The sequence below is a fragment of the Suncus etruscus genome, chromosome 6, assembly GCF_024139225.1.
Source record: "Suncus etruscus isolate mSunEtr1 chromosome 6, mSunEtr1.pri.cur, whole genome shotgun sequence".
Classification (NCBI taxonomy): Eukaryota; Metazoa; Chordata; class Mammalia; order Eulipotyphla; family Soricidae; genus Suncus; species Suncus etruscus.
Genome location: NC_064853.1, coordinates 46627611 through 46648146, shown reverse-complemented (window position 1 = coordinate 46648146; position 20536 = coordinate 46627611). Strand labels below are relative to the sequence as shown.

General features: G+C 53.6%; 1 protein-coding gene across 1 annotated transcript in view; it reads right to left on the bottom strand.

Annotated features, from left to right (window-relative positions):
- Positions 1-4846: 4846 nt before the first annotated feature.
- SDC3 (syndecan 3) overlaps positions 4847-20536 on the bottom strand; it is a 35650-nt gene continuing 19960 nt past the window's right edge. Inside the window, exons 2-5 of the mRNA XM_049775543.1 lie at positions 10508-10625; positions 8197-8810; positions 6172-6463; positions 4847-5345 (exon numbers count right to left, since the gene is read on the bottom strand). Of these exons, the coding sequence (XP_049631500.1) occupies positions 5179-5345; positions 6172-6463; positions 8197-8810; positions 10508-10625 (1191 nt within the window). The 3' untranslated portion in view covers positions 4847-5178. The remainder of the gene's footprint in view (positions 5346-6171; positions 6464-8196; positions 8811-10507; positions 10626-20536) is intronic.

Genomic DNA, 20536 nt, shown 5'->3' with positions numbered 1-20536 from the left:
ATGAACTCACTTTATGGCGATATTTGCTTTATTGCAGGGGCTGGAACCAAGCTCATAATGCCGCTGAGATGCCCCTGGATTATCTCAATGAATCCTTTCCACAGCCTCCAAATACCCTCCTCCTACATATTTGTATGGGAGGAAACTGGGAGGTGGAACACACCCCAGAGCACATGGCTGAGACCCTTGCCCTCTGAGATCATAGGCTTTCTACTCTCCCAAGAAGCTGAGATTAAAATGTGGGAGCACATCACTAGGTTCTGATGAGAAGGTGGTGGAGTGTGCAGGAGGGATAGGACATAGAAACACTGAGGCCAGTGGAAAAACTGCCTGGGGTTGGAGCCATGGAGATAGCTGGCCCTTGTATGGTGGAAATTTATCCCCTTCATGAGGAAACAGACTTCTAGCTGGGGCCCAGGCCTGTTGGAGAGTTAGCATTCATTCATTGGAACTCAATTAATCGTGTTAGAACTTGATCATCCTGTGAGAACTTGGTTAGAATCTGGTTAGCCCTGTCAGAACTCACTTAGAACTCAGTTATCCTGTAAGAACTTGGTTAGAACATGGTTAGCCCTGTTAGAACATGGTTGGCCCTGTGAGAACTTGGTTAGAGTGCATTTCATCCTCTGCGGAGAAGACAGGACTGGCCCCTTCACATTTTATAGAATGGGCAGACTGAGACAAGTTGTCTGAGTCACAGGCCAGGGGTCTGTCTTGGCACAGCCTGGCAGTGAGAAGGTATAGGGACAAGAGGATTGGAGCAGGTGGTGGAGGAGCAAAACACCCCTCACCCCTGAGACCTGTGTTATCACATATAGTGAGATTGACTGGTTCTGTATGGGCCTTGAGTGTGCTGAGCACAAGGGTTGGTAAATGGAGAAATGTGACATGACACTCATGTCAAGGGGGGCATAGTGTATCCCCACAATAGAAGACAGACAACACTGGGGATGTGAGTTCAAGTAAGGCTGGACCTTTCAAGAAAGACTCACAACGTAACAGCTATCAGGAGAGGCTCTGGAGAAGAATTTTACACTCAGGGCCATGTAACTGGCTCTCAGGCTCTTCCAGTCATGCCCTGATGGCCTTCCAAATCAGTCTGCTGTTCTGGGCCATAGAATTACTCCACTTGCCCATTCCATTCATCACAGAGGACCCACTAGAAACTGTACTATTCATGCAACCCTCTGGGGACTGTGGTGGATTACTATTGCACTTTACAAACAAAAGAGTCTCCAAGAAGTCAAGAAACTTCTTCAGAGTCTGAGCTAGGAAATGTCACCTGGGCTTGGAATTGGGCCTGGCTGCCCACAGAGCCAGCACCTTGGGCCTGCTTCCAATAGCCTGTGGTCCCTAAGTTCTGCGGCCTAAAACCAGAGTTCTTCCCGGGGTTTTTTTTTTTGGGGGGGGGGCACACTACAGACTCCCGACTTACCCACAGCTAGCCCTGAGGTTTCCCAAACACTCTCAACAGACAGCCGCTTTTACCATAATAGCTCCCAAGAGGGGTTGCGGGTCCATTCTCCTGGTTTGGTTCTCAATTTCCTTTCAGAGGGAAGGTGGCTGAGGCCCAAGACCATGGGCCTCCCTCCCCCAGTGTCCTCCAAGTTCTCACACTCTGACACGGGGCATCATTTCAGCTTCGTTTATTTCCTCTTATAAATGGGCACAGCATGGGAAAGTGTTAAAAAAAAAAAAAAAGAAAAAGAAAAAGAAAAAAAGAACCAAACAAAAGTCCGAGCAGTTCCTTCACAAGGCTGGGACTGGTGAGCCCCCGTGTCGGGGTACGTGCCTGGTCTCTTACTCTGCTTTTCCTCATGTAGTTTTGGCCATGAACTCGGGGCAGGTATGGTTAATAAACAGGTTCTGGGGACGGAGATCAAGGGAGGCCTTGGGGAGGAGCCCAGGCCAGGGTCTTGGAGGACTGTACAGGGGAAAGGACGCACAGAGGGACACTGTCTCAAGGGGCTCTCTGGAGCCTCGCTGCCTACGGAAACTATTTACATGCATTCGCCACATTGGGGCCGGTGGGCGACTGGGGGTGCTGGAGCCATCAGCCCTCAGAGGGCGACTCCTGCCCCCCACCTCGGCATCTTCGCAAATCTGTACAGTATGTGGGCTTCTATTTACAGGCAGGAGGCCAAAGTGGCCAGTCCAGAGCCCAGGCTGGAAGAAATTCAGAAGAGGAGGCAGCAGCCACACCCAGTTCCTGGGGCCCCAGCTCAGGGTGTCTAGACAAAGGGTAGTGCCAACCCTCTGGGGAGTCTGGCCTGTGCAGCCAAGCTCTTGTGAGGCTGCAGTCAGTTCTGCCTAGGCACCCTGGTACCAGCCACTCACCTCCACTCAAAGGGGGGACCAGCATGAGGAGAGACTTCCCCCCACTCTGGCCTCAAGAGAAGCAACTCTTGAGCTGAACAAAAGAAGTCACAGCTCGGGGCCGGGCCCACCCCACCCCCAACTCCCTAAGTCACAGCCACCCCCATGCACTCTGGCAACTAAGACCTCAGACGGACTCAGTCACACAGGTGCCCTTTGCTTTGGAACTGACCATGTGTCCTGGAAACACCAGGGTGCTAGAGGACATGACCTCCACAGTGTCCTTCTTGGAGCTAACCTAGCACCCCCATCGTAAATCAGGCAGGGCAAGACCCTGCACCCACATTGCACATGAGAGCTCAGGCTCCTTACAGCTGCCCTCTCTCCCACATTGTCCTGCCTAAGCAGGGCAGGTAGGAGATTTTGGGCTATCAGACTCGAGGAGGATGGCAGAACGTCTGTCCAGGTGGAATGAAAGACAGCTCCAGCCTTTTCTTTCAAATGACAGAAAAGAGTACAGAGCTGCAAAGGTGCCCTCAGGATATAAGGCAGGCCAGGCCTGTGTGGGGAGGCCAAACAGACCCCCTTCATCCAGCCTGCCCCCGACCACCCTCACAGCACAAAGGCAGTGCCCACATCCTGTGCAGGACAGCTCTCTCTGCCAGCCCAGACTTCTGGGGTTCACATCCTGTCCCCTCCCGTGCTCCCTGGTTTCTCAGCCTTGGCCGGCCCAGGCCTTCTCACCAGAGCAACAACCCCATGGACAGAAGCCCCCTAAGAGCAGGGAGAGGGCACAGGGACTTTAATTACCTGCCCTCAGTACCCCAGGGATGAGTGATCAGGTCACCTTCAGATCTTGGGCTGGCGTGGCCCCTCTCTCCTGCCCCCTGAACAGCTGATTCCACTAAGCCTTCAGGCCCTGTAAGGGGGGTTTTCTGGGGTCTGAAAAACAGAGCCCCAGCCTGGAAGTGCACAGTGGATGGGCCGGGAACAGCCTGGTTCTTTCCCCACTAGTGCCCTGGTGCCATAAGCCCTCACCCTGCAGAAGTCTGCTGACAGGGAGTCCTGAAAAGGGGAACAGAAATTAAATCTGGGTTCCTGATTTTAATCTGGGGGTAGGGGTAAGCACCAGCCAACCTCAACTCCTACAACACCCTCAATTACAAGAGCCACCACCAAGTACAACTTCCCCCAAAGGAGATGTGTGACCCTCATGTGGAAGATTTGTACAGAAGTGACCTTCCTCATAAGGGGAACAATGCAGGGGAAGTCTGGAGCCTCCCTGCGAGTCCCACTTGGGCCCCTGGCCTGGCCCAGGGTGCCAGGATGGGCTGCTCCCAGCTGGAGCTCAACTGGCTCTAGCCAAGAGGCTCACCAGGGTATTGGCTAAATGAGTGGGCAGGTGTCCAGGGGCAGGGCACAGGGAGAACCTCAGGGTGGGGTGGAGGCTGAGGAGAGAGGTGCGGAGGGCCCTGAGGCAGGGCCCACCCTCGCAGGCACTTTGGAGACTTGTGTCCTGGGAGCTGAGAGCTGGGGGAGATGCAGGGAAATCAGGAATCAGACCACATGCCCCCGCTCTACCCAGGGCCTTTGCTCTTGGGATGCCGGGCCCTCCACACTCCAGCAACCAGCCTGCCTTCCCAGCCTGCCCAGTAAGAGTCCCCATTTGGTGGGGGGCTGGCCCCAAAGCAAGCCCTTCCAGGCTGCCCAGGGGCAAGTGGGGCTGTGGCTGCTGCCTATGTGCAATGCCCTGGGGAAACTGGTGGTGCTTCCCTATCCACTGCACTTCCTTCTGGGAAAGGTGTGGGTGAGATTGTGCATCCACATGGGATTGTGTTGGACACGCCAGGGCAGGTGGCAATGGAGTCGCTGTGGGGATCATAATGGGGGCGTAGAGGGATGGAACAGCTCAGGGACCCAATATGGGCATTTCAGCTCGATCCCATGCTCCCCAGTGAACCTGGAGCTGGAGAGCAGAGTGCCAGGGTGGAGGTGGGGGAGGTCCAGGAACAAGGCGGGCCACCTGTCACCATGTGGTAACAATGGCCAGTGTCTTGCATTGTCATGAGTATTTGGGCAGGGGCGGGGGCTTGGGTGACAAACATGAGAATAAATATCTTTGGAAGAATGTGTGTCTACCATGTCATAGTGGCTGCGGGGAGGGCTATGGATGACTACATCATTGTGGGCTTTTATCTTTGTGACCTGTGACAGTGTGGGAGATGGTGTCTCTGCAGGGTCCACTCACTAGAGGGAGGGCAGAGCAGCCCGGCCTTCATCAGTGGCTGCCAGGAGCAGACTGAGAAAAGATGAGTATGTATGGAAGGCAGGGGAAGTGACCCCAGAGCTCCAGAAAAGCCGGGACAAAGCAGGCTGGTGGCCAGGACAGAGAGGAGTCCCCATGACAGGAGTGAGAGATTACAGTGCCTTGGAGATTCCAAGGGCTGAGTTTGCTAAATGTTTGTCCTAGAAATCAGCTCGAGTGCCTCATTGCCACTGAAAGGAGACCCTGGGCAGCCTTGAGGGGCCAGGCTGGAAATGAAGGCCACCTCAAGCCTTACTCCTTCCTTCACCAGCCAGTCGGGAGCTTCCTTCCACCTGCGCATCAGACATGAGGCCCTCACATATATGCCAGGGTGGTGGGAGACAGAGATGATCTCATAAGGTCAGTCTAGAGCAGAACCCTCCCTCCCTCGGGGGACATCTGTGTGTGGCTGGCAGTCTGGGCAATGGTGGGAAGGTGGGCAAAGATGAAGTGGGCCAGGCTCCCTCTCAGGCCCAGCCCCAGCTGGTGGGGCTACCCCGGGCAGAGGACTGGGCAGAGGGGCAGTGCTGAGGCTGCAGGGAGGCACCAGGGCTCTGCTAAGCGTAGAACTCCTCCTGCTTGTCAGGCTTCTGGTACGTGACGCTCGCCTGCTTGGGTTCCTCCAGCGTGTAGCTGCCCTCGTCCTTCTTCTTCATGCGGTAGATGAGCAGCGTGACGAGGAAGGCGGCGAAGAGGGCACCTACCACCCCGCCCACAATCACGGCTGTGGGGAAGAAAGCAGAGGTAATGACACAGATGATGGGAGGGCCAGCCCAGAGCCTGGGCACAGAGACTGGATCCTGGGCTACGGATCTAGAGTGGGAAGAAGGTTGGGATTTCAAATGAGGCCGCAGTTGGCATCAGCTTCTTTTCTCTTTTGATTTTTTTAAATTCTTTGTTGTTGCTGGGGTCCAATCTAAAACTGGAATCCAGCCTTAGCACTGCTGCCACATACGAATCATCCCTGTAGCCTGGCTCTGTCCTTGTTACCTCACACAGTCACTTTAACCTGAGTGCATGGACACAGTCACTGCAGTCCACATCAGATGGAGAATCTCATCCATTGGAGACACTCACATACTTTCTCTTTACCACGAGGGAACTAAATGATGCCACATAGCATCTCTGAGAGAACTCACATATATACAGGAATAGAAGTGCACTGAGACTGATTATGAGGGACAGCCAGAGGACAGACTGCTCCTACATGATGGATAAGGTTTAGACCATGAGTCCAGATGCTCTTCAGGAGACAGGGCAAGGGTAAGGGCAGGGCAAGTCAAAGTGGGGTTAGAAGTTAGATCCAGCTACAGTGACTAGGGATCAAGGTCAGAATCTGAGCAGGGTCAGAGGGCATAAAGATGAAGGTGAAGTTAAGGTCAGACCCTGGAATGAGGGAAGGTCAAGGGTTAGATGACAAGTCTAGAGGTCAATTCCTACACTTTCCCTTCTGAGATAACCCATGCCTTGGCCTCCCTCCTAAATCCCCAGAGTTCCCAGTCACCTCCCTTTGGGTCCCCCAGCTCCCTGCCCAGAACCCCAGTTCTCACCTACGAGCACCTCCTTCCGCTCCAAGATGCTCTTCTGAGGCAGCTGAGCCGCTGAGCTGCCCGAGTCAATGGCATTGTCCAGGAGGCCAGGGCCTGGGCGAGCACCCTTGGGTAGCGTCCCAGTAGGAGGTGACGGCCTGGCTGCAGCTCCTCCCACAGCCACCACCTCATTGGCCGTGTCTGGCTGCGTGGTCTCTTCCTCTGCCAGCTCAAAGTCCCCGCTGGGCCCCCCACTCACTGGCACCTCTGGTTCCTCCTGGACTGTGGTGAGGAAGAACTCTGGAGTTGGAGTCTGTGGGGAAGGTGGCATGAGCCAGGAAGTAGCCATACCATGTGGCAGCACCCCACATATGTGCATATATGCACACACTCACACACATACATATCCATATGCATGCACACACATGTATATATACGGTGCACAATGCATACACAAACATGCCCATGACCACCACTTCCCAACACCAGTCACACTAAGCACAACGTGTCAGGCCACTACATTAAGCATATTAACTAGATGTGACCCTTACAACAACCCTATGAAGGAGGCATCATCACCCCCCACTTTACAGAGCAAGAAATAGGTTAGAGTGAAGTGATGGATCCAAGGACACACAGGTAGTTGAAATCCAAGGAATCTACTGCCACTCTGTTTCTGGCCCATATGATGTTGCCTCTATTCTAACCTGGCCACCAACCCATCCCAAACACTCCCCTCCTAGGGGCCTTAGTCTTGATTCCTGGGAGGTTCCTTTGTGCTGATTTGGGGGATCATTGGGCACAACTGTTACAGTTATACGCCTGGTTCGTGTGCTTGGGGCATAGATGAACCCCTAGGCCAGGAGGCCAGTCCCAGAGTACCACTGCAGGGGACACCTGCAATTCCAGGTGGCAGGATTTTGAACTGGCCCAGCGACCATAGCAGAGAACAGCTGCTTTCATAGGAGCCTGATGTCCAGGTGAGAAGATGCCAATGTAAAAAAAAAAAAAAAAAAAGAAGATGCCAATGTGAAGGCCACACCAACAGCTTAAGTCTCCTTTGTTTTTTTTTTTGTTTGTTTGTTTTTGGGTCACACCCGGCTTTGCTCAGGGATTACTCCTGGCTCTGCACTCAGAAATCGCCCCTGGCAGGCACGGGGGACCATATGGGATGCCGGGATTTAAACCACGGTCCTTCTGCATGGAAGGCAAACGCCCTACCTCCATGCTATCTCTCCAGCCCCAAGTCTCCCCTTCTTGAATATCTGAGTATGTGTCCCCTGCTGCAGAAGCAATAATGATGCCAAGGCATCCAAAGGCTGAGGCTTATCCAGAGCAGCTACAGGGCCCAAAGGTTCTGCTGTGAGGCCTTCACCTACCACTCAGGTTCCTACATTCCCTTGTTATCTATCCTACAGAACCAGCAGGGCCCAGGCTGCATCTTCTGTCTCCTTTTCATCCTTTCCATCCTCACATTCCTTACTTCTTCCCTTTAATCATTCCTTGCCCAGCCCATTCATAATGCCTCAGACACACAGGCCCTGGTCTTGGACTTTGGAATCCAGTGCTGGGTTCAAAGACTATCTGGCTGGGAAGCCTTGCCAATGTATGCAGGAGAAGAAGAGAAGGAGGCGAAGAGTGTGAGGTGGGAGAAGCGCCCCCCCCCCTCCAGGGCATGAACATGAGCTGCAAGCATTCTTCCATGCAGCCCAATTCTTGAGTCCCTCAGACTGATGATGGTGAAGTACAGAGACATAGTTTACTAGGTCCTGCCTAGAGGCTCCTGCCTCTGTGGAGCTGACCTGGGCTCCTAGCCCCCTCACCCCAGCACATTAAGCCCTCCAGCCCACATTTGGCCCTGACTCCTTGCTGTGTTGCCATCAGTCTTGCCCATTGTCTTCACCTGTGACTCATCCAGCCTTGGTCCTGTATCCACACATCTCTCACTCATTCACTCTGCTCTTACCCCTCTACATGTCCCCTGCCCAGCTCCATTTTCCTGCCCCCTCACATCCGTTCATCCCTGTCCCCATTCAACCCACTCACCTGAGCTGGCTCTGTGGGCTCTGGGACCGTGGCGCGCAGTGGCAGGGTGGTCTCCTCAGGGATGGCAGGCTCCGGGGTGGTAGCTGGCCTGGGAAGGGCCCTGGGCCTGGAGGTAGCTGTGCTGACCAGCCTGGGTGTTGGGGCCTCTGTGTCCAAGATGACCACTGTGGTGGGCGGTGAGGGTGCCTCTGGCGTGGTGGCCCGGGCTGTGGCTGCTGTGGTCAGTGGAAGAGGCAGGAGCCTCTGAATGCCGGTGGTCCTTATGACGGAGGTGGTGGCCGTGGAAGGGGGTGCCGCAGGGATGCTGGGGGTAGTGGTGGCCACTGTGGCAGGCACTACAGCCACAGTTGGGACCTCGGGTGTGGTGGCAGCAGGAGTAGCTGTGGGTATGGAGATAGTGGTGGCGCTCTGGCTGGGCTCCTCTGGGACCGTCGTCACTATAGGAGGGCTGGTGGCTGGTTCCGGTGTGGGTTGCTCAGAGGAGACCTCTTCGAATGGGGTGCCCATGGGCTGGATGTCCACAGTGGGCAGCACAGCAGGGGTGGTGGATACTGCCAGGGCCACATCTGGGCTGAACCGTATGGCTGTCTCTATGCCCGACTCCTGCTCGAAGTCTGAGGGGGTAGGGAGAGGAGAGAGCTAGGGAGCTGGGTGTCAGGGACCATGAGGAGCCTAGGCAAAGCAAGGCTATCAAGTTGACCCCCTCTTCTGCCTGTCTTCATCCCTCCCTCCTTTCTTCTTCCCTCTCATCTCCCTACTTATTTTTCTTTCCTCCCTTTCTCCTTCATTTTTTCCTTCCTTCCCTCTTCAATTCCTCCCTTCTTCCTACACTCCCTCTTTTCTTCCTTACTCCCTTCTTCCATTCTACCATTACTTCCCTCCTTCCTTCTTCATACCTTCCCTCCCTCCCTCCTTCCTCCATTCCTCTATTTCTTCCTTCTTCCCTCTTCCTTCCATCCTCCCTCATGTCCTTCCCTCTTCCTTTATCTCTTCCTCTTTCCTTCATTCTCTCCTTTCTTCCCTCCCATCTTCTTTCCTTCCTTCCTTTACTCTCCTCTCTTTACTTTCCCTTCTTCCTTCTTGCACCCTACCATTAAGCCACATCCCTGCCTAGTACATTTTCCCCAGACAAAATGAGAGAAAGGTTACTGGTTGGCTAATGGCTGGCACATAGTCATCAACTCATATCTGTCTATTCAAATTTTCTTTTAGGAAGTATTCTCAGAATATTCCAGTTTACTCCTCCTAGAACTTCTAACATGCTGAGTCCAGGCAGTGGAGTCCTACCAGCTGCAAATATTGCTAGAGAGGGGGAATGGGTACAAAAGTCTATTCCCTACCATGAGAACAAAGTGGCACTTCCAAGGAAGAGATGGAAGGCAAGAGGGAGAAAAAGAATGAGGGATAGCTCCAGCAATCTGAGGACTTCAAGGCAGGCCAGTGAGAGACTCGAGAGGAAAGGTGGAGAGAGAAGTCCCACCAGTATGGGGGATGAAGATGGGTGAGGGGATTGTTGGAATGTGCCAGGGAGACCACCAGAAGTGGGTTTTATAAAAAGCAATGAGAGGAGGCTTAAGTAGGGGCTGGGAGGATCAGGGGTTTCAGGACTTGGATGTGGGTGGCCAGCTCATGTCCTATAGACCCTCTACCATCTCATCAGTCTGCCCTACCCCCTCTCTGAGCCCACCTCTCTCAGCCCCACAACCCTCTTCACAGCAATATGCCAGACCTGATATCTTATGCTGAAGTCTTCCAGAGGCTCTGAGGTGCCACACTGAGAGTGGGGCATCAAGGGTTGTGACTGGGCACACCCTCATCTCATGAACAGGCCACACCACCAGTATTTTTCCATCACTGCCCTAACTCCACCATTGGCCACTGCTTGGATGGGAAAAGACCATCTAACTCAAGGTGGGCCAATCAAATGGTCTCTCCTGGGCTCTTAGCCAGGGAGTTGAAAAGAGGCTGCTAAGTTCCTCTCCTGGGTCAAATAGTTCTGAGCAATGGGCTACAGAGGGGCAATTGTATCTCCCACCCGCAGGCTGGGGATCTGTAGAGAGAGCCAAGCAATGCATGAAGAGATGCAGAGATGGAGAAGAGAGGAACAGAGTCCTGGTTCTGTTCATGAGGGAGGTGCATTTTTGTGCTGGCACTCAGGAGAGACCAGATCACTTTTTGCTCTCCCATCCCATGCAAAACAAGCTTGTGGGGTTCTTGCTTCTTGCCACTCCATCTGGGGTGGGGGGGTCTGTATAGCATGGACAGCCAGCTGGGTCTGCCAGGACACAGGGAAAAGGGGAAGAGCACTTACAGCCTGAGCCAGACCCCGAGTACAAGTCATCCAGCTCATCATCGGGGAAGGCGTCATCATCCCCGGAGCCTTCGAGGTCCACTGGTCTCTCAAAGTTCTCACTGAGCCAGCGCTGAGTCTGGAGAGGCAGAACAGACATGGGGCTCAGTGACTGAGACCAGCACCTGTCCCCGAGGAACCCCAGACACACTGCGGCAAGGACACCGAAGGGTTGGCATCCGCATCATCATGAAGCACAGTCTCCCAGAACACAGCGGCCAGGTGTGTTCAGAAGCCCATCTTCTGCCCAAGCAGTTCCCACTGGAGACCCATCCCCAGGATGCACCCCCAGCCTCTAATCAGAACTGTTGGATTAGAGCCAACAGGCTGGTGTGACTCTTCCTAAGTGTGTGCCCTGGAGCCTGGCCACACACCCTGTGCATGGAGCTGTCGTGTGCACAGAGGGCAGAGAACCACATGGACCTGCCTGGTCTGCAGCAGGGTCTCAGCACAGGTAAACAGAGCACTGGTGTGGCCAGTGCTATCAGCCACTCCCAGAGGATCCTTCTCGGCCCCCAAGAATAGCCTGTGTGGTATGTGGGTGGGTCTGGGAAGAGAGGCAGAAGTCCCCATTCAGAGGAGAGAACTGAGACTCAGTGACCTGGGGCACCAGCCGACAGGTAATGTGATGAGACTCAGGGTCTGCTCAAACCCCAAAGCCTCACATTGCAATCCTGAAAGGCAGATATGGCACTGAGACAGATCTGGGGTCCTGTGAAGGAAGTAGTTTGACGGAGGAGTAAGAGAGAAGATGGTGCATGTGCCAGGTTGCCCCCAACAAGAGTCAGTTCACCTCCTTACTCTCCCCCAAACATCTCAGAGTCAGCTCAAGGTCGAAAAGTCATATCAGCCTCAGGTGTCTCAGGTGTCCATCCCTGAGGGTCTGTCCTCCCTTGAGGATTTTCAGTGGCATGGGGTAGGGATCACAGGGTACTTCTTTCATGGCAGAGCTTAGGAAAGGGTCTGAGCTCCCCTCCCACACCCCTCCACTAGAGGAAAACAGCCACTCCCTCAGAGAGGGCTGCCAGTCCTGTTCTCCCAGCCCCACCTCTGCCCCTGGTTACAGAACGAGCCAGCCTGGTCCAAATCCCAGAGCATTCTGGGGCTGGAGTGGTAGCACAAGTGGTAAGGCATCTGTCTTGCCCTCACTAGTCAAGGACGTACCACAGTTCAATTTTCACGGCATCCCATATGATCCCCCAAGCCAGGAGCGATTTCTGAGCACATAGCCAGGAGTAACCTCTGAGCGTCACTGGGTGTGGACCCCCCCAAAAAAAAACAAAAAAAAAAAACCCAGAGCTTTCAAGAGAGAGGTCTTGGGGCCGGAGTGATAGCACAGCGGTAGGGTGTTTGCCTTTGCATGCAGCCAACCTGGGACAGACCTGGCATCCCATATGGTTCCCCTGAGCCTGCCAGGAGCAATTTCTGAGGTAAGAGTCAGGAGTAACTCCTGAAGGCTACTGGGTGTGACCCAAAAACAAAACAAACAAACAAACAAACAAACAAAAAAGAGAAGTCTCAAGCCAACAGAACAGCCCAACTGGAACAGAGAAAAAGGCCTCTCTAGCAGAAGTAGGGGCCAGGTCCAGAAGATGGGCTGGCCCTTTCTCTAGTCACTGAGCCCCATCTCCCACCTTTTCTGTGCCTAGAACATGCCAGGGTTCCTTCAGGTTGTTCCCTCTGCCAAGAGTTCTCTTCCCTCCTATACCACCACCTTCTTTTTTTTTTTTTCAATAATTTTTATTGTGAGCAAAATGAATTACAAATCTTTCACAGTAATATTTTAGGTACATAGTGATATTGAATCAGTGGAATTCCCACCACCAGTGTTGTCCTCCCTCCATCCCTGTCTATACCACCATCTTCTTTCACCCCAGTCAGCCGACCTTCAACTCCTAACTACTGCTCACAGGAATTCTCCCTCCTAGGCATCCTTGCAGCCTGCACAGCTCAGTCTCCATTTCAGTCAGTGCTCAGGGTGGCGAGTAAAGCCTGGAGCTGGCTGGTGGGGAGTGGGCTGGGGCTGGTGGGGCTCTTGCTCCAAGCGGGGAAGGGAAGGGAGGAAGAGGACAGTAGGCTGGAGAAAGGACTCCAGGGTCTGATGGAAGCTGGTGGCCTCCATCAGAATACCAAGAAGGCAGGATGGAGGTGGAGCCAGGGAGTGGGAACAAGGGAGGGGAAAGCGGGCTCTCACGCCCCTTCCCAAGAGAGGAGCCATGGCTGGCTTCCTGATGCGACAGCTACCACCTGCTCCAGCCTGACCCAGGGCGGCCAGGGCAGGGAGCCAGGAGCTCCCCACCCCACCGCACACACCCACCACACACACACACACACACACACACACACACATACACACACACACACACACATACACATACAGTCTCCCAAGTAATGAATTAATCAGTATTTACTTGCTACCAGTGAGTCAGAGAGTGGAACAATTAGTGTAATTGCTCCCGTGACTAATTGCTGGGTCTTCCTCCAGTTTAGACATTCCAAAAGCTCAGAGCAGTTACTGTCCAACTCCCCCTACCTCCCATATAGGCCCTCTATTGCCCAGGACATGGGACAGAAGGAGCCCAATGGCTGCTGCCCATGTTCCAGCCTTGGCAGAGGGGCGGGACCAGCCACAGAGATCCTGTGAAGACTGTCCTCTCTCAGGCAGCAAGTGAGCCTGGAGTGTGGGGAGTAGTTCTGAAGCACAGGGGACTGAGCAGGGACTCAAGTGGAGAAGGGACCATGCGGGAACTAGAGTCCAAGCCCTAATTCCAGGACAGAATAAATCCCTGCCTGCCAGAAATGGGGGCATGGCTGGAGGAGTCTACAGCCTGTGGATCAACAAACTGGGGTGAACGTGAGGATTCCACTAGGGAATCTCCCTCAGTTCTCAGCACTACACACCAGCTCCTACCAAGCCCCTCAGCAAAGCCTGCACAAATGCACAAGTCACACCCCCTTCAAATGACACTCTGGGAGCCATAGGGAAAAGAGACAGACACACCCTAACACTCCAGGTCAGCCACAAGATGCAATGGTGCTGCTGTGGCTTTGCCTGTGGGTATAAACAGGCACACTCGGGGGGGGGGGGGGGAGGACAATGAGTGGGGTGCACTGCGACCCTGGGCACCCTGAGACAAGCATGGAGCCTTCTGTGAAGCCTACAGCAGCTTCCACCCAGGTAGTGCTCACCTAGATCTTATTCATCCCCACTCAGTAGCCATCGGCATGACAACCGTTACCATGACGATCATCTCCTCCAAGCTAAGGACCAGGAGCTCCAGCTCCCTGCAGAGAGGGGGGCAGGAGAGGGAGCCCGGTGGAAGAAGAGAGGATGGCAGTGAGGGGGAGGGCAGATACACTGGACCAGAGGCAGGGACAGAGGGAAGTTGGGGCCCAGGGCCCCCAAGAAGGGTGAGGAGAGAGGGCTGGGCGCCTGAGGAGGAGTGGAGGCGAGAGTGGGAGGAGGGAGAGAATTCTCTCACGTCTTAATTTAGACTCATGAGCCTCAGACGAGCTGGGGAAGGGGCACCTTAGTGATTTTCCAAAGCTGCACCTGAGATGACACCCTTTCTGAAGAAGCAGCTCCCCCAGCTGCAAGGGAAGGCCACCCACAGGTCACCTGGGGCCATTCAGCTGGAACCAAATGGAGACTTTTGATCTTTGACCTTTAGGTGGGGTGTGGGGTGCCCAGTATCCAAAAGCATAGTTGACCCCTCTGGGCTAGAAGTGCTCAGGGGCTCAGTGGGACAGAGGGGGCGTTGCCTTTTTAGGGGACAAAGAGAGTCCAAGAAGACAAGAGAAAGGGGGTCTGGATGACAACAGGGAAGTCACCAAGAGCCAGAGGAAGAGCTGTGACAAACAGCCTTTGACCCCTTCACAACCTTCTATTTGCATAATCCAAGCATAATCAACCCAATTATTCATGCTATTCCCTTTAAAGGAGAACTGAATCCTTGAGACCCCAAAGGGGTCTGCCTGACCTTCACAGTCTCCCTAGGTAAACTCATACCCTTCAATTCTGCTAAACAATTCACACACTCAGCAGCTAAGGGACAGAGCAGCCCACACCCCACACCCCATATCAAACACACCCTCATGCATATCCAACACACACCTCATAGACATCCAATAAGTTCCCCTCCCACACACCCTCCCATTCCACACATCCTCATACACAAACCTCACACACACACACACCACACACGTCCAACACATACCACATAGCTTGCACACACACCTCACACACCAAACATCCAATACACATCCTCACACAATACAACATATACATCCAGTACAAAGCCTCACACACCGACATATCCAAAGCAGGCCTCACACACATATAATCTGCACACTCACACACGTCCAGTGCATACCTCATGCACATGCCACACAGCTCACACATACCTCATATATGCCACACATACCACACACATACCCTGTGCCTACACAGCAACATCCATTCATATTCACCCATTTTAACCTGAGGTCCCCTCAGCTCAGAGCCAAAATACCAGCCCATGGGCCGGGTAGGTGGCGCTGGAGGTAAGGTGTCTGCCTTGCAAGCGCTAGCCAAGGAAGGACCGCGGTTCGATCCCCCGGCGTCCCATATGGTCCCCCCAAGTCAGGGGCGATTTCTGAGCACATAGCCAGGAGTAACCCCTGAGTGTCAAACGGGTGTGGCCCAAAAACCAAAAAAAAAAAAAAAAATACCAGCCCAGACCTACCACACACACACACACACACACACACACACACACACACCCCTCTCCCAGAAACACAACTGCACCCAAAAACATTTCCACAGAGGCCTTCCCACTCAGCAGACCCTCATTACCAGGTCAACCACATCCATGGAGGAAGCTGTGACAATATTTCATCTATGGTCCCAGAAACAGACTCAGCAGGTCCCATCAGTGGAGACTGAGCTCCCCCAGAGCTGCTGAGGTACCTCAGGGGGTTCAGAGACCAGAACTCCTACTGACACCTGCCATGGGGCTGGACATGCTCCTTGATTGCCCCCTAAGGGTTTGCTACCCACTTCACCTAATCAGACACTGAGGCTGAGAATTAGGTCCCTGGTCTCTGGAACCCTGGCCCAGCACCCCAGTTCTACCCCCAACCCATGTGTGACCACAGTCCCTGTCATTTCCTGTGCAAATTGAACTAAGAATTACCCATGGCCATCCCACACACTCAAAGTCTCCACAAGCCCTTCACACCCCAGCACATGCAAAGCCCCACCTGCTCCCAACACCTCCTTCTTCACCCCCTCATATCACCAAATGTCCCTACACAATCCCACAGGGGGCCCCATGTCCACCCCTAACACCCACACACCTGTCCCTTCCATACACACCCAAGCATTCTCTGCCCAACACTCCCACCAAGCACACAGGAAGCATGTGGGGGAGGTGAGGCATGTTCCCTTCCTAACAGGACACAGCCCTGCATTTTTCCATCCCCTCTCCAGCATCCTCGCTTTTTGTTTGTTTGGCTTTGGGTTACAACTGGCAGCACTCAGGGGTTACTCCTGAGCCTTGGGGGACCTTATGGGATGTCAGGAATCAAACCAGGGTCCGTGCTGGGTTGTTTTACCACTGTGCTATCGCTCTGGCCCCCTACACCCTCACTTAAGTTAAGCCATAGCCTTGCCTCAAAGAGGCACCACAGGCTTCCAGCCTTGATAGGGACTGGCCCAGCAGAAACCAGAGGTCACCTCCCTTTTCACCACCCCAGGGGTGGGGCTTGAAATAAAGGCCCAAATCAGCTCAAGATCAGCAGTCTCCCCACTTCCCTTCCCCCACTCACCCAGAAGGCAGGGAGGAAGCCCATCACCTCTCCCATCCTGTCCCCAGTCTCCCTCTAAGACCAGAAGACTGGGGATCCTCGTGTCCTGCTACCCTAATCTGCTGCCCCCATCACAAACCTTCCCAGAGAAGCAGACTAGCATAGAGGGTGGGTCAGAAGGAGTTGGTGATTCATCCCCCTGGACTACTGGCAAGGTACCAGGTGGGTCCCAGAATCTCTTATTATGCCTTCTCACAGGTAAAGTGGTAGTGATGATGTTTTCTGTCACCCACAGAGTTACGAACGGGTCAAATAAGATGCTGCATGTCACTGGCTGAGTGCAGGACCAAACCCTACAGCTGAGGAAGTAACTGTGTCCTTGACAATTGCTAGTTAAATCCTAATGTTGCTGCTGAAGTGCTTTAGCTCACAGAAGCCTCGCTGTCTGCATGACGGAAGGAGAATTGGCCTGATTACAATCATGAACTCATAGTTACAGAAGGAACGATGGATGCCCAGAGAGGTGAAGCGGCATTGCCAAGGCCACACAGCAGGGGAGAGGCAGAGCAAGGAACAGAGCTGCTGGATGAGGGGGAAGAAAGGGCAAGTTACAGAAACAGACACAGACACACAAATTAGGTCAGCTGGCAGGGGGCCAGGAGCCCTGTGCAGTGTTAATCACGCTGCAAAGGCTAAGAATAAAATCAAGTAGAATTAGTTCTGCCCGAGCTCCCTTCCCCGCAGTGGCCAAGCTGAACAGAGCTTAGGAGCCCAGTTTTGGGTTCAAGTTCAACTGGGCTGGCTGGCCGGGTGACACTGAGCAGGCACTGTCACCTCTGACCCTGTTGGGTCAAATGGAAACAATAAAACCTACTCCATAGGGGCTGGGGAGATAGCACAGCAATAGGGCATTTGCCCTGCATGTGGCCAACCTGGGACGAACCCAGATTCGATTCCCAGCATCCCCCGAAACTAGTCCCCCAAAACTGCCAGGAGAGATTTCTGAGCACAGAGCCAGGAGTAACCCCTGAGTGCTGCCGAGTGTGGCCCAAAAAACAAAAACAAAAACAAAAAAATCCTACTCCACAGAGTTTCCAACAGAATCAAAGGATGTTCCAGGCAGCCCCCAAACACACAGCAGGCACCAACACTTTGGTTTGACCCAGCCAGGCTACATCTTCAAGCCAAACTAAGCCTGAAGCATCACTGAGCTCAACTCTCCCTTCTTACAGATGTGGAAACTATGAGGCCCTGAGAAGGGAGAGATTCACATATATCACCTCCTGTAAGAGGGGTCTATGGTAGGAAATCATCCAGCCAGGTAACATTCAGAGAAGCAAAGCAATCTGCCCAAGGACACACAGCAATTTAGCAAGGCTGAAAGAAAGCAGGTGGTTTGGGCAGAACCCTTGGGATTTTGACCAGCTCTACTCTGGCCAGCCCCTCCAGGTCCTTGGCCCTGTGAGAACTCCATGCCCCTAACGCTCACCAGCTCCAGCCCGGAGACCCGGAGACTCGTGGCAGGAATGTGGGCAGGTCCAGGCTCTGGGCAGCAAGACAGCAGGGTCTGCACAAAGAAGAGTTTCAACTGGGAAGGGGGACGCTGGGTCTCCACCCCCACCCACTCACAGCTGCCCTGGCTGGGAAAGCCAGCACCCGCCAGGCTGCATTCAGGCCTGCTGGGGGAGGGTGTAGAGCCACATCTGCAGGGAAGACCACACAGACCAAAGCCAGAGAGTGGCAGCCCTGGGGGTGGGTTGGGGTTGCAGAGACAGACCCAGCTAAACTCAACCCCTTAAATCAACCAAACAGTTACTGACACCCCACCCACATTCTGTCTCCCACTCAAACTGTCCTCTCTCTGGCTCAAATAGAACCTCCAAGTCTCTACAGAGCAGCCTAGGCAGGTGCTCTCACCTGTCAAATAGCTGCTTAGCTAGGCCACCCGCAGGCCCCATCGAGCCCTCCCCTCCAGGCCCTTTAATTCCCACCCAGGGGCCCCCTCTTCAGCTCACCCTAAGTTAAGCTCACATGAGGGCAGCTGGGCTCTAGATTACCGGCCACAGCTCTGGGACTCAGACAAGACTCTCCACCCCACATCTACCATCCTGGGGTGCAAAATAAATCATCAAACATTCCCAGGGCCCCATCCAAACCCTCCAAACCCCCAGAACTCTATCTCTAGCCAGTCATTCATAAGCAAGGAGAGTGGGGTGACCTGCCCCCTAAGAGAAAGGGAGCCTCAGCACATCCTCAATATAGACTCAGCAGCCAGGAGGCCCCATCATGGTGCTCCTGAAGGCATCATAGGCACAGCTAGATGTCACCTCCCGATTTGAAACTGTCTGTGCTGGGCTGGGGCAGGCAGGGCACTGGGCTCTCCAGGCCGTTTGGAACAAAGATCACTACCCCTACTACTACCTGGGGCTCCACATGCCCCCACACTAGTGAATGGCTCCTTCAACAGTGGTTATTAATACTATGGCCAGCATTAAGCCTGAAAAATAGGTTACCCAAAAAGCAGGTACAGCTTGATCCCATTTCCACCAGCTCCTGGTATGTGAATGAAGGGATGCTGCCATACCAGCAGACCAGCAGTGGCATGTCCAACCTCCTAATCTGTGCACTCTCCCAGCCTAAACTCAGAATGTACCCTAGAGGCTGGAGCAATAGCACCGTGGTAGGGCATTTGTCTTTCATGTGACTGACTTAGGACAGACTCGGGTTTGATTCTCAGCATCCCACATGGTCCCCTGAGCCTGCCAGGAGTGATTTCTGAGCACAGAGTCAGGAGTAACCCCTGGATGTGGCCCCAAAATCTAAATAAATAAATAAATGTTAATAAAAAAAAAGAATGTGCCCCCATCTTGGTCCTGTGAACCTCTCTGGGCCCCAGTTCTGGAGGAAAAAAAAAAAAAAAACCTCCCAAAGACTGTGCAGGGGACATGAGAAACATCTCAGAAAGGAAACAGACACAAAGAAGCCCGCAGGGAGCCCTCACCACTGCCAACTTGCAAACTCAGCACCTCTCCGCATTGCCCTCTCCCCCAGAACTGACCCTTCAAGAGGCTCCCTGTCCCCCACACAGGGAGGACGGTGACGACAGTTCCCTCCTCAGGGCTGACAGTCCCTCAGTCTCCAGCCTCCACAGCTTATCCCCACATTTAGGCTGCTATGGAGCTGGGAACTGGTGGACAATTTTCGGCCTAAGCACATGCTGGCTGAGTTCTTGAATCTCCATCCCATCTCTCCCAGGCCAGCTCCTCCAAGATGGTGACCCTGTACAGGCTGCATTTATTAAGCACCTATTGTGTACTTGGAAGCCCCACAGTTAGTGAGATGTGCATGTCTCCACCTTGCTGTCCAGTCAGCATTTAAGCTTGGTCAGCCAGCTCCAGGCAACCACCCTTTCTCAGGGCCATGCCTGCCACCATGTTGTCACTCACAAGGAGGCTGGCCTGGAGGGTTTCATCACTCAGACAGAGCCAACTGTGCCCTATGAGGGGATCCAGGCAGACAGAGGCTCTTCACACATGCTTCCCGGAGACAAAGATTCAAATTCGAAGATGCCATGTAAAGCCACAGACTGCAGACCACACAGCAGCAGCAGGGCCAGAATTGAAGTCAGGACGAACTGGGGATGAGCGTCTCCACGATGTTGCTCTTGGTAGTACAGAGCACTCTGAGTCAACCACACTGGGAAGTTCCTTCGGAGCAGGGAAAGCCAAGAAAACAAACCGTGAGATAGTGCCAACCGCCCCGCTGAGGTTTGAGGCTGCCAGGCGGTGAGGGGAGAAGGCACCTTGGGACAGAGCTGGAGGGACACTGGCACTCTGGTGGCTGGTAGATTGTCAAGTCTGAGAAGCATTTAGCAGGAATGCGAAAACTACTGTGAAGCAGGATGTGGCCACTGAAAAACTGACTGATGAGACTGAAGCGATGGTACAGTGGTGTTTGCCTTGATGCAGATGACCCAGGTTCTATCCAGGCTCCATATATGGTTCCAAGAGCACAACCAGGAGTGATTCCTGATTATAGTACTAGGAGTCATCCCTGAGCATTGTCAACTGTGTCCCTAAAACTTTCCTCCCAATAAAAGTAAGGCTGACTGAATGACAGGGAGAGTATAATAGGTTGGAGTGTGGGAGGCCTGGATTTAATCCCCAGCACCTCATGGTTCCTTGAGCAAAGCCAGGAGTGATC